Consider the following 12,365-nt stretch of genomic DNA (forward strand, 5'->3'; position numbering starts at 1 on the left):
CCTTTTTTCTTTTTTACTTGTTGTTTAGTTACTTATTATTTTTTTATATCCAATTGATCTTCAAATACTATTTTCGTTCAACTTGGTAATCAGTTTCATATAAATAAAACTGAATCACCAAGAAACGTCTCGTGGAATCCGTTGCGCTCGAATGCTTCCATCGTTTTCCGCGAAACGAGGTTTGCTAAAGTGTTTTGGATTTTGAACTGACGATCTACCGACGACGCGCGGCCAGTCTGCTTAGCGGCGTCGTGCCTTCAACAGTGAAAAGTGCCCAACCGCTTGAAGATGGTCCGCGTATGGGCGATCTGCATGGCTGCACTTGCGCTGACATTCGAAAGGGTTTCTGCTACTACCTCATCGGCGCAACAACAAGTGGGAAGTAATTCGAGTAGAAATGGAGTTGACGACGGAATGGGAGGTTTCGATTACCAGAAATTGCTGGCCAAGCTGGAGATTCTCGATACCAAGTGATTGATTTTTGTTTAGATAATTTGAAAGTCAAAAGTTTGAATCACTATTTTGATCTACCTTCAGATTGACTCGAGCGGAAGCAACGGCCAGAGAACAATTTTCTACCCTGGATGGCAAGTTGGACAAATTGCTGCAACAGGTGGATCTGATCAATCGTTCGGTACGATTCGTGCAACGGGATGTGGCTGGAGTTTCCGATCAGATTCAGCTGTTCCAAAATCGGACAAACGAGCAGCTAGTGTCTTTGACTAGTAGCGTCACAATCGTCCAATCGCTGCTGGCCGTTGAAGTTGAAGGTCGTCGTCAGCGTACAAAACAGCAAAAACAACAACTTCTAACGGACGAAGTGAAAGGGGAAGGACGCGAGGGCACTGTTGTTGATAATTACTCGAATGCGATTTCGAAGATTTACGACGGTTGTGATGCGGCGCCTCGGAATTTATCGCAGGTATGTAATAATTAGCAGAGCCTCACGGATTTTGTAACAAACTATAAACATGTTACATAAATTTCGTATTCATGTTGATACATTTCACCTAGCAAATAAAATGTGCCTAGTGAATCACGTCTTGGTTTTTGAAATTTAGATCACCTTGAGTGAAACTTAAAATATATTTATTTCAACTGTTTTTTTTACGAAGAATCACAGCAAATTTGATTGTTTTTTTCTTTTTCTTGAGGATTCAACCAATTGTTCTGTACGTTTAATTTAAATTAAAGTGCAAAGTACAAAGAGTTCATGATAACATTTAAATTGCTCTGACCGATCTAGAACTTATGGGATTTGCATATTTTACTTTTGGACAAAACCCCTGTTTTGGCGGAAAGTTTACCTTTCAGTAAAACTGAAATAAATGTTCGAAAATATTCATAAAGAATTTAAATCATATAAATTGAAATGCAACTCAAATATAACTAATTACATATATTTTTTTAAATAGGATTATTTATTTCAATTTTTTTCTGCTGAGCTACAAGGCGTTCAGAGATCAGTAAAATAATCCAAGGTATATTTCGTAGAATCACTAAAAGAAAAAAAAAACAGTACCGTCAAACGAGACATCAAGCAAAAGCAGGTTCAGATGCATCATTTGTATACCACAACACAATTTTTATTTAGATCTAATGTAATAAAGTTATCATTCAATGATAACAAAATGAGAATGACATAGTATCGTAGTATAGTCAGATATTTTTTTAAAGATTTAAATTTATTTTATTTAATTATTTAAGTATTTAATTTATTATTGAATTAATTTTTTTATTTCAAAATTTCATGCATCCAAACATAAATTTTTATGATATCAGTAAATAGAATTGTTGTAGTATTTTTTACCCCTAGATGTATGCAGTACCTTTATGCTTTTTCTTCAATATCATTTTTGTCAGAAAACAAATATAAAATTTAATTCGAACAAAACCTAAAATTACTGCAATTTTCACATTAGATTTTTCGTTAAAATAAGTTTGTTGCAACTTACCGCATTTTCCAGATATACTTTAACCGATATACAACACTTAACGAGCAAATGGGAGACACGAATAGCGCTATCTGGCGACAGAAATGGAAGTATTACACAGTTATTTTTTTCAAAGTTTTGGTCAGAGATGCCAGGTGTCCTGATTTTTCAGCATTCAGCATTCACGCATTCGGTTCTCGAACGTTTTGAAAAATTGTCCGAATTTGTGGTTTAGTTACGAGAACAGCGAACATATCTGAATCATTTAACCGATGGTAATCTTCGGTTCAGACAGGCACGGTCCTATGGGGGAGATTATATAATAATCAGAACTTTTCCTAGTAGGTGTACTTTCGAATTCTCAATTTTTTCCACTCCGTGGGGGTATTTGTACAATAAAAGAATTTATTAATCACTTAATAGCTTAAAATAAAAAAAAAGTCGGTCCGCCAAACTAAAACAGCTGTAACTGGAACGAATTTCACCAAATAACTTTTGTTGAGGTACTTACAACGTTGAATTAGAATTTGCTGACCATATGACAAAAATCGCACTTTATATTCAACCCGATCAGTTCAGGGTTGGGGGGACCGAATTTAAAAATTCGAGTTGCAATTGATTCTTTTTTCATACATAAATGTCAAAACACATTTTTTTAAGTTTGTGTTAAAAATTTTCATAGTGCTTCAAACAGATAAAATAGCTACCGTAAAACATGGTAACTTTGATCACCAGGGTAACTTTGACCAACAATGAATATTTCCACATTATCATAAATAACTCAGTCTATAGTTTGAATTTTTGAAAACTGTTTTCTACGTTTGAAAGCCTATTAATTGAGTATCAAATAGGCTAAATTTGGTTTGTATTCGAAATTTTTTTCTGTAAGTAAAAATCTAATTTTAAAATCTTAAAATATCTATTTTCTCCAAGGCTCGCAAACAAACAGCTCTCCTGATGATACCAAAAAGCATTTAGAAGCAAACAAGTTGTTTAATGTAAAAGAACAGCTCCTATCCTTTGTTTATGAACATTTGTAGTGCTATTTTTATAGTCATTTTATGATAAATTTTTGATATTTAAAAAATAAAACATTTTCCAAGAGTAAGCCCGTATTGGACAAATGAATAGAAACCCTATCGAATCGTTAACTTTGAAGAATAAATGAAAATGGAAATAGAGGGAGGGCCTAGGGGAATGTGTGGAGGTAAAATTTCATTTTTATTTTGAAGCTCAAACTATTTAGCAGTTATTATAATTTTTGCCCCTTAATGTAGGCAGCATCATAGTTTTTTTTTAGATTATAAATATTTTAGAAATTAATCGTTAAAGACCAAGGTTAAACTGATAAACTAGTACATGTAAATATTATGAAGGTGTTTTGTATCCTTTTTGATCAAGAAAACTCGTTATAACCGTCAGAATAGCGACTGATCAATGTCACCCCAAAGCATCAAATTCTGAACAGAGACAAAAACGATTTTTAAATCAAATTTAAAGTAGTCTAATAAATTTCTGCAACCATGTATTACATTCACAGGAGTGGAGTACTGGTTTTAAAAATATAAAACATGCCATATTCTCCTTAACAGAAAAAATAATCGAAATATATTGAAAAAAGTGATCAATCTTACCCCGGATTACGGTACTTAAGTTATCGATCAAAAGTTTGGGCTCACCCCTCAGTATGGTGTATCGGCAAAAAGCTTGGGATCATGCGAAACATGCGATTTAATTTCGTGCGTATCTCTGTCATCAAGCAACGTATCGCTTATTTGAAAAGTTATACTTAATGCTCTTCAGCTATATTTAGTTTGATCATTTTTAACTTTCTTTCAGAAAGGTATAGTCATCGGTCGATTTGGGAGATCATTAATTATGGGTCTTAGATATACCTTTCTAGGTACCTATCGAATCAGCTCGACGAGTTATGTCGATGTCAGTGTATTTGTGTGTATTAGTGTGATTTTTTGTAAACTTTGTTCCACCCTTTTTTGCGAAACTGGGCAGTACAATAAAAATGATTTTTATCTCAAAAAGATGGATTGTTTTCCCTCTTCAATGTATAAAAGAAAGAAAAAAAAACAAAATAGTTTTAAAAAAAAATTCATAGTAAATTTCATTAAATGATCACTCCAAAAACCGTGTCCATTTGGCTTGCTATCAATATCCAGCCATCACTAATCAAGATGATCAAAAATATGACGTCATATTTTTCATGACGTCATAGACAAGATAGGTGAGGCGCATTCACAGCATGGGCCCCTTGAAATGACTGACCCACTGGACAATTAAACTGGACACCAACAAAGCTGTCACAAATTGGAATTGGATTAAGGGGGGGGTAGGGTCTAACAGGTATAAAAAAACACCATTTTCACGATTTTTTTTTCTAGAGCTATCGTTCAAACAAATGAATTCAAATTTTTTGCATTATACAAAGCATTGTTAAAAGAACATTTAGTAATTTTTTCGTGGAAACATATTGAAAAATGAGCCGGTGACGGAGCATTTTCGAGGATGCCTTTTAGAAAACAGGATTTGCGGTGGACACTGTATCTCAGCACAGAATCATCTGAAGTCAAAAAATCAGAGCAAAATATTTTTAATAGATGTTTTTCTGGACCCCAACGTTTTTATTTAACTTAAAAATATTTTTATGAAATTTTTGTGGCTGTTTGAAGTAAAAACTACGATTTTTCACTTAAAAATCCGCCATTTTTCACCTCTAAAATCTCCCCAAAGTAAAAAAATCAAAAAAGAAAAACGTTGGGGTCTGGTATTTTATATGTAGAAAATATTTTCCAAATTTGAAAAGAATCGGATAAGTAGTTTTCAAATGGCGATGTCCACGGACTTTAAAAATGTGCTTTCGAGAAAAACGCGTTTGAAGTTTCTGCTCTTGCTTTCTTGCAGTGTTAGATAGGAGGAGATAAAGGCCTATAACTTCTACAGTTTTGCTTCAATTGACTTGAAAATTTGACACAACATTCTTGAAATGTTTTACAAAAAGAAAATAAAAAAATAAAAAAATCATTTTTTTTTAAAGTGTTAGACCCTACCCCCCCTTAACGAAATACGTCAGTCCAGCTAGCAGCCGAACCGGATTCAAAAAATTTGGGGCTGAAGCCCTAAAAAATTGAAATTAAATAAGGGATTGTGCATGGAGCACAATCCAAAGTATAACGTGTCAAGCATTGGGACTTAACTCTCACGTCGTAATATTTCGATAGTGATTGTAAGTCCCATCCTTCGCCCAACGATAGATTCTCAAGCACAAATTTCTCTGAGAAGGGGAAAACGACACGGAGACGCGGACGATGTATGCACACCATCCCATCTGCTCACGTGCCGTTCATGCTCTTTTTTTTAAGCTTAAATTTATTTCGTTTATAACTTTTACCTAGGAGTATGGTTTTTACATTTCAAGTGATACATTTATACAAATTTTCATCTTTGAGTTGCAGTTTTACAGTTAGTACATAAGGTCATTTGAATTTTTAATTCTTTTAAGAATGTTTATCGAGCATATCGATTAGTGTTTTCTAATATAACTTAAACTAAACCTAATATAAATGAAACTAAACTAAACTTCTGAGAGTATGGATTTTTCTTTAAATTTTTGAATAAGGGTATCAAATTTTTCATTCAGTAATTTCATATCTGCGATTGTATGTACATCAACTGTTGGAGTGTCAAATGGTAAGTTACATATCGTTTTCAAGCATTTGTTTTGTAAAGTCTGCTTCATTTAATATTGGAACAAATTCTTTTGCTCATTGTGGCGCTCCTAGTGGACGGATTTGGAAACTTTTTTCACCCACGTGTCGGGAAATTCATTACCTTTCACCATGTATTTATGTCATAACAACAAACGATAGCATTTTGTAAACAACCGCCATGGAAGCCGAACGGAGAGATCAAATTGTGCACAGTTTTCTTGAAAATCCATTGTTTTCGGCATCGAAGCTAGCTAAACAGCTTGAAATGCCCAGAAATACCGTATGGCGTGTTATCAAGCAGTACAAGGAAACATTGACGACGGCTCTGAAGCCGCATTCGAAGCGTCGGAGTGGAACTGTCGACCGGAAACTGCGTGGGAAAGTCATCAAGGCCGTCAAGAGGAATCCCAATCTTTCAGACCGCGATTTGGCCAATAAGTTCCAGGCCGCTCACAGTACGGTGCGACGAATTCGTCTCCGGGAAGGAATAAGGTCATTCCGAGCCAGCAAACAGCCAAATCGGACGCTGAAGCAGAACAATGTGGCCAGAATCCGTGCTCGAAAGCTGTACGACCAAGTGCTGACCAAGTTCGACGGGATAAATAACGCAACAATACAGGGCTAATTTGTTTTTCCTATTAAGATTTGAACTTCGGTTTATGAGAGGATATAAACTTTTGATCAATGAGCAACATTTGATTTTAGTTTGTTCGAGATGGGATCTAAATAACAGTTCTCTATCTAGCGTTAATCCAAGATATACTACCTCATAAGACCATTCTATGTAATTTTGATTCATTTTAATTTTACATTCCTCTGATGGATTTAATCGTGGTGATTTGTTGTAGGGAAACAAGATAGTTTGAGTTTTTAACGGGTTGATTTTGATCTTCCAAAGTTTGAAGTAACTGTCGAGAGTGTCCAAGCAATTCTGCAGAGATTTTGTGACACTTTTGTTGTTTCTGGCTTTGCACAGTAATGCAGTGTCATCTGCAAACGATGAAATATGTCACCCTTCAGGAAAAGACGGAATATCTGCGGTAAAGATGCAATATAATATCTGTCTCAGTATGCTGCCTTGGGGCACTCCAGCAGGAACAGGAAATTCAGTTGAGCTTGTACCATAGAGAGATACTTGGAAGCAACGGTCGGACAGATAGGATCTGATGATTTTGATGATGTGGTTAGGAAAGTTGTATCTGTATAGCTTATGAATCAGTCCGTTGTGCCATACATTATCGAAAGCTTTCTCGACGTCGAGAAGAGCCATTGCCGTTGATTTCGCTACTTGTCTATTTCTCTTGATAATATTAACGACCCGTAGAAGTTGATGAGTAGTCGAGTGGCCAGACCTGAAGCCGAATTGCTCATCAGGTATGATGTTGTTTTGGTTGGAGTGGTTCATAACTCTAGCGAAAATGATCTTATCGAATAACTTACTGAGCGATGAAAGCAGACTTATAGGACGATAGCTTTTGGGATTTGTGGGGTCCTTACCAGGTTTGAGGATGGGGATTATTTTCGCTCGTTTCCATACAGTTGGGAAATAATTTAGGTTCAAGCAACTATTGAAGATCTTCACTATGAAGGAAAGAGTCCGAAGGCTGAGGCGCTTAAGAACAATGTTGAATACTGAGTCAAACCCAGGAGCTTTAATATTTTTCATGGTTTTTAGAATTCCAGACAGCTCATCGATGGTTACGAGTTTATTAGCAGGAACATAAGATCTGAGATTATCAACATTGTTTACCGTATCTTGTACTGTAGTTTCAAAAGGACTAACAAAGCTATTACCGAGTTGGTGAGAGGATACAAAGTGTTCACCAATGGTATTGACTTTTTCGAGCGATGTGATCAAAATGCTTTCCCCTATTTTAAGGGGGGTATTGGTCTTGGTTTTGTTTTCATTAACTTCGATATCTTCCAAAAAGGTCTAGAATGTGGATTCAGTGCTTGGATACTCCTACCAAAGTTTTCATTTTTCAAGTATTCTACTCTGGAAGCAATTTTTTTGTTCAACCTGGACACTAGTCTTTTTTTAACTATGTTACCCGTCCTTTGATATTGTCTTCGCAATACATTTCTCAGAGTGATGAATTGTTTCGTTAAAACATCAAGCTCAATAAATTTACTTACCTGCTGGAGCATTTCCAATGCACTATCGATGTCATCTGTTGATCGGAGTTCGATCTGGTCGTTGATAAGGCGATCCACGAATCGTTGAAAGGCCACCCAATTAACATTTTTGTAGTCCTTACATTGGTGTAGAGGTCGAGGTACATGTTGGAAAGTGGTCTCTATGAGCACTGGATAATGATCAGAAGAGAGTTGTTCAATCGTCGTTGGCTTGGTGAATCGATCTCCAATGTTGGTCATGAAGATATCCAGAGTGGAAAAGGTTCTGTTGCTTGTTTGGTGATAGGTTGGCGTGGATGATGCTTCTATGGTGTAGTATCCAAGTTGGCTATCGTCGAATAACAAGCGTCCATTTATGTTACTTCGGCTATTATACCAGGCAGCGTGTTTGGCGTTGAGGTCTCCAGCTATAATCAATTTTTTCCGGGCTTTTTTTGGCTGTGTGGCAGCGGCCTAAAGAATACTGCCACTGGGATACTGGTCCATGTCGTACGAGGCGACTTATCCAGTACTTCCCAGATACGTTTATCTCATATTTCTGTCTATTGGAAATCAATGAGGCTGTATCTGGGTGGGGGAGAAAATAGGTCAAGGTCAATTATTGCATGCAGAGTTCAGAAGTTTTTCAAGTTCAAAACATTGGTAGAAAATGTTTTGAATCTGAATCAGTTTTAAATTCTTGCTAGTATTTTTTAACCTTTGTACGTATTTTCTCTCGAGAAGGGTATGCCAATAGTGCATATGTAGTACACGCATCTGCACAAGCTGTATTCTTCCATATTTTCTCGTTTTACCAATTTGGAATATGATTTTTCATTTAACTAATCTCTTTGCTCTCCTAGTAACTCCGTTCAATAAAATCTCTTCACGAGTGTTCAAATGTGAATCGCAAACGCATCGCTTACGGTCCCATTGCTTTTGGCTATCTGTTAATATTAACCGATTTGAAATCATAAAAGAATATGATCTAAATAACATCAGTTATATCTGTTACGTCAAACGCAAAATTAGTGTATTTTACTTTTAATGGACAAGTATTCAGTCCCTTCTATCTTTGGATTGGTAACAGAATTTCTGGAGGTAAATGTCCTTTCATATAAAGATATTTAATTGTTAAAATTGCGTCATGGTTATTCAATCATTCAAACCGTACAAATATCGTTTTCGTGGAAAAAATTTCATAAAAAAATATATATTTTTTTTTAGGTTGCCAAAAGGCTTCAATATTCCCTATTAAATCAAGTTTTTGATCAAAACTTGTATCGCATGTCGAAAGTCATATCTGTTTCATCTAATATATGTCACTTCTCTTGTATTGACACATGTTCCCTTAGCTTTAGAATGGTTATAGTGTTAAGAAGAGTCAAAGCTCCTTAAATATCGTACTCTGATATTTCGTATCATACGTCAATCCTGGTTCTGGAATCCACTGATACAGCTTCGTGCAGTGTTAATATCGCTTGTTTCAAATTTGGCGTCACAGAAGCTCATTGTAGCCGTCTAACCAGAGCGCTAACTGGTCAGTAAAATAAAAGTATATAAAATCAAGACTTTGTGTTCTGAATCTCCTGTATGGTTAAGCTATGATTCAGAGGTACTATTGTACCTATATTTACTTTCCACTTAGTGTGTACATGTCCCTCTTTTGCCCGACTACATTTTTTTTAATGTATGTCAGAATTTAACAGAGTAAGTTAAAAAAGTCCTTATTTCCAATATTATGATTAAAAAAAAGCTTCATTGCCTAAAAATCCCAATTTGGATAGGCGAAATGCCAACTTTGCCATTATAAAATCGTTTATTTGCCCTCATTGTAGCATCCTGGTTAGAACATTTTCTGATCATTGTAAACTCAAATCTCCTGAATTTTGTAGTTGTGAATCAATAATATATGATTCTTTTTAGCTCATATATGCCTGTTTTTCGTTTTCTAGAAAGCTTTTATGTACTCTCGCCTATCCTGTTATAAAGGTATCTAATTCAAAGAATTTAAACTAAAATAACAATCTGTCATTTTTCACCCAATGTGGCTACAAGCTTCAATGCTTCAAAATCCCTATGTGGATCGGCTTTATGCCCTAAATATTTATTTATTTTCTAATCCTTTTATGGTTTTCAGGTTTCTCAGGTATATGATGAAATCTGTAAAAAAAAGGCTAGGCACAATTTTCCCGTTTGTTTGGATAACGTGCCGCTATCAAGCCTACCCCTTTTCTGATACCTTGATACCTTGGCTATCGTCGAATAACAAGCGTCCATTTATGTTACTTCGGCTATTATACCAGGCAGCGTGTTTGGCGTTGAGGTCTCCAGTTATAATAAATTTTTTCCGGGTTCTAGATAGTTTGGCCAAGTCGTTCTTAAACTGTCGTGCTCTCCCACTTGATGCAGTACATTGTCCATGACAATATACACCAATGACTGAGAAGTTACCTTGATGGGTGGTTACTTCTATTCCAAGCGCTTCAATTACTGTTGTTTTGAAGTGTGGTAAGACTTCAAATCTAATTGATGATTTCCCTCCAAAAGCCACACCTCCGCCCTGGGTGGCAATGCGGTCCAGACGAACGGTAACGTAACCTTTCAGGTAGAAGTTCTTGTCAGGTTTGAGGTGAGTTTCGCTGAGCACTATGATATCTATGTTGTTATCTCGAAGGAAGCTTTCAAGTTCTAGACGTTTTCGAAGCACAGAGCGTGCATTCCATTTCAGCTTGTTTATATTCAGTTGGCCAATGGCGCTGCTCCAGCTTCTCGAGCTCATTCTTCTCCAGCCGGCGCTTTTTCTCCTAGAAAATTCGGACTCACTGCCTCTTCCGCTGTCGGTGATTTTCCACGTTTCGACGGGTGTTCATTTGCACTACTGCCGCCCGCGTTGCGTTCTCTTCGTCCATCATCCTCCTACCCTCCACGTCGAACCATTTATTCCGTAGGTTTCCTTTCACATTCCCGATGACTTTCTCCGAAACGCTGTTGATGGCAGTCTTGATCGTATCCCAACAGCCCTCAAAAGAGGCTTCGTCATGCTCGCCGCTACGCGGCTACGCGATTGCGCGTAATCTGCCACAATCTCAGGTTGCTTCAGTCGTACGACATTAAATCGAGGCGGGCGTCGCGATTCGTATGTTGTTTACAATGGAAAGTTTTGTCTGATTCGATGTTGGCGCATCAACAGGATCTGACGTCGATGATGTCCAAAAAATGCCGGCCCTCTTTCAACACGTGGTCGATCTGTGATTGCGTTTGGTACGGAGATCCAGGTGTACTTGTATGGCTGTTCAGGAAAAAGGTACTACGTACGGCCATTCGTTTGGAGGCGGCGAAATCAATAAGTCCAAGGCCGTTTTCGTTGGTCAGCTGGTGCGCGCTGAACCTTAAAATTGTCGGTTTGAATTCCTCCTCTTGGTCGACCTGAGCATTTAAATCCCCGATGACGATCATGATACCATGTTTTGGGGAGCGATCGTGTTCACATTCCAGCTGTGCGTAGAATTAGTCTTTGCCGTCGCCGGTACTTCCAAGGTGAAGGCTGTGCAAGTCGATGATGCTGATGTTGAAGAACCGGCCCTTGATTCTCAACCGGCACATCCATGGGTTGATCGGCCACCACCTGATTATGCGCTTCTGCATGTGAATCTTATTTACCATTCACCAGGCGGTTTTTGGATGGTATTTGTTAAATATCTTCCGATTTAGTTTGCGTATTGAGTAAAAAAACAGAAGGGAAGACGTTTAAAAAAATTTAGAACGAAACAAAGTCATTAATTTTATTGTTCATATTTTTGTTTTGTATAAACATTTATTATTGTGTCATGCGCTCATTAAGCTTTTTTGTATTTTTTTGTTCCCACCTATTTCAGATTACACGCTTACAGCCGGAGCCCGGATTTGGAGATGTCTTTTCGGTGCTTTGCGACCAAGAGTACGATACCGGTGGGTGGATAGTCATCCAAAACCGTTTCAACGGCGCAGTCGATTTCTACCGGGGCTGGAAGGAATACAAAAACGGTTTCGGCAATCTGAATGGCGAGTTTTGGTTGGGATTGGACAAATTGCATACCCTAACGTATTCAGCACCCTACGAAATCCACGTTCTGCTGGAGGATTTTGAAAATACCACTGCGATTGCCAAATACTCTCGGTTTGCTATTGGTAATGAGCACGAATCGTACGCACTGACAAAGTTGGGCAATTATTCAGGTAACGCAGGTGATGGGCTGGGATATCATCGGGGAACAAAGTTTTCAACGATGGACGCCAACTACGATGAACCCGGAAGTAACGGAGCCGTCGAGTGGACCGGAGCCTGGTGGTACCGAGTTGGACATCATAGGTAAGATCTGAACGGTATTTTATACAGAACATTTATTTTTTAACTATTTCATGTTACTTTCAGCAACCTCAATGGACAGTATTTGCGTGGAAAAGTTGATGGATCCCGTTACCATGGGAAAGGAATGACTTGGAACCCATTCCGAGGAGACGATTACTCGCTAAAACGCTCGCGTATTTTGATAAGAAAGATAGTTAATTGAAATCGAGACTGCCATTATTTGTCAGATAAAAAAAATGGAAA

General features: G+C 37.3%; 1 protein-coding gene across 1 annotated transcript; it reads left to right on the forward strand.

The window, feature by feature from the left end:
- Positions 1-245: 245 nt before the first annotated feature.
- On the forward strand, positions 246-12,365 carry LOC129755990 (ficolin-3-like). Its single transcript, XM_055752735.1, has 4 exons — positions 246-470; positions 538-922; positions 11,650-12,122; positions 12,186-12,365. Exons 1-4 carry the CDS (start codon positions 289-291, stop codon positions 12,322-12,324), a joined length of 1,179 nt encoding a protein of 392 aa, XP_055608710.1. The 5' UTR covers positions 246-288; the 3' UTR covers positions 12,325-12,365.

The sequence above is a fragment of the Uranotaenia lowii genome, chromosome 3 (genome assembly GCF_029784155.1).
Source record: "Uranotaenia lowii strain MFRU-FL chromosome 3, ASM2978415v1, whole genome shotgun sequence".
Classification (NCBI taxonomy): domain Eukaryota; kingdom Metazoa; phylum Arthropoda; class Insecta; order Diptera; family Culicidae; genus Uranotaenia; species Uranotaenia lowii.

What these genes read in the sequence shown, in the direction of transcription:
- LOC129755990 (XM_055752735.1), top strand. Translation starts at nt 289, where the DNA reads ATGGTCCGCGTATGGGCGATCTGCATGGCTGCACTTGCGCTGACATTC. An exon ending in CGCCTCGGAATTTATCGCAG is followed by an intron (nt 923 to 11,649) that starts GTATGTAATAAT and finishes CACCTATTTCAG; the next exon opens with ATTACACGCTTACAGCCGGA. An exon ending in TACCGAGTTGGACATCATAG is followed by an intron (nt 12,123 to 12,185) that starts GTAAGATCTGAA and finishes TGTTACTTTCAG; the next exon opens with CAACCTCAATGGACAGTATT.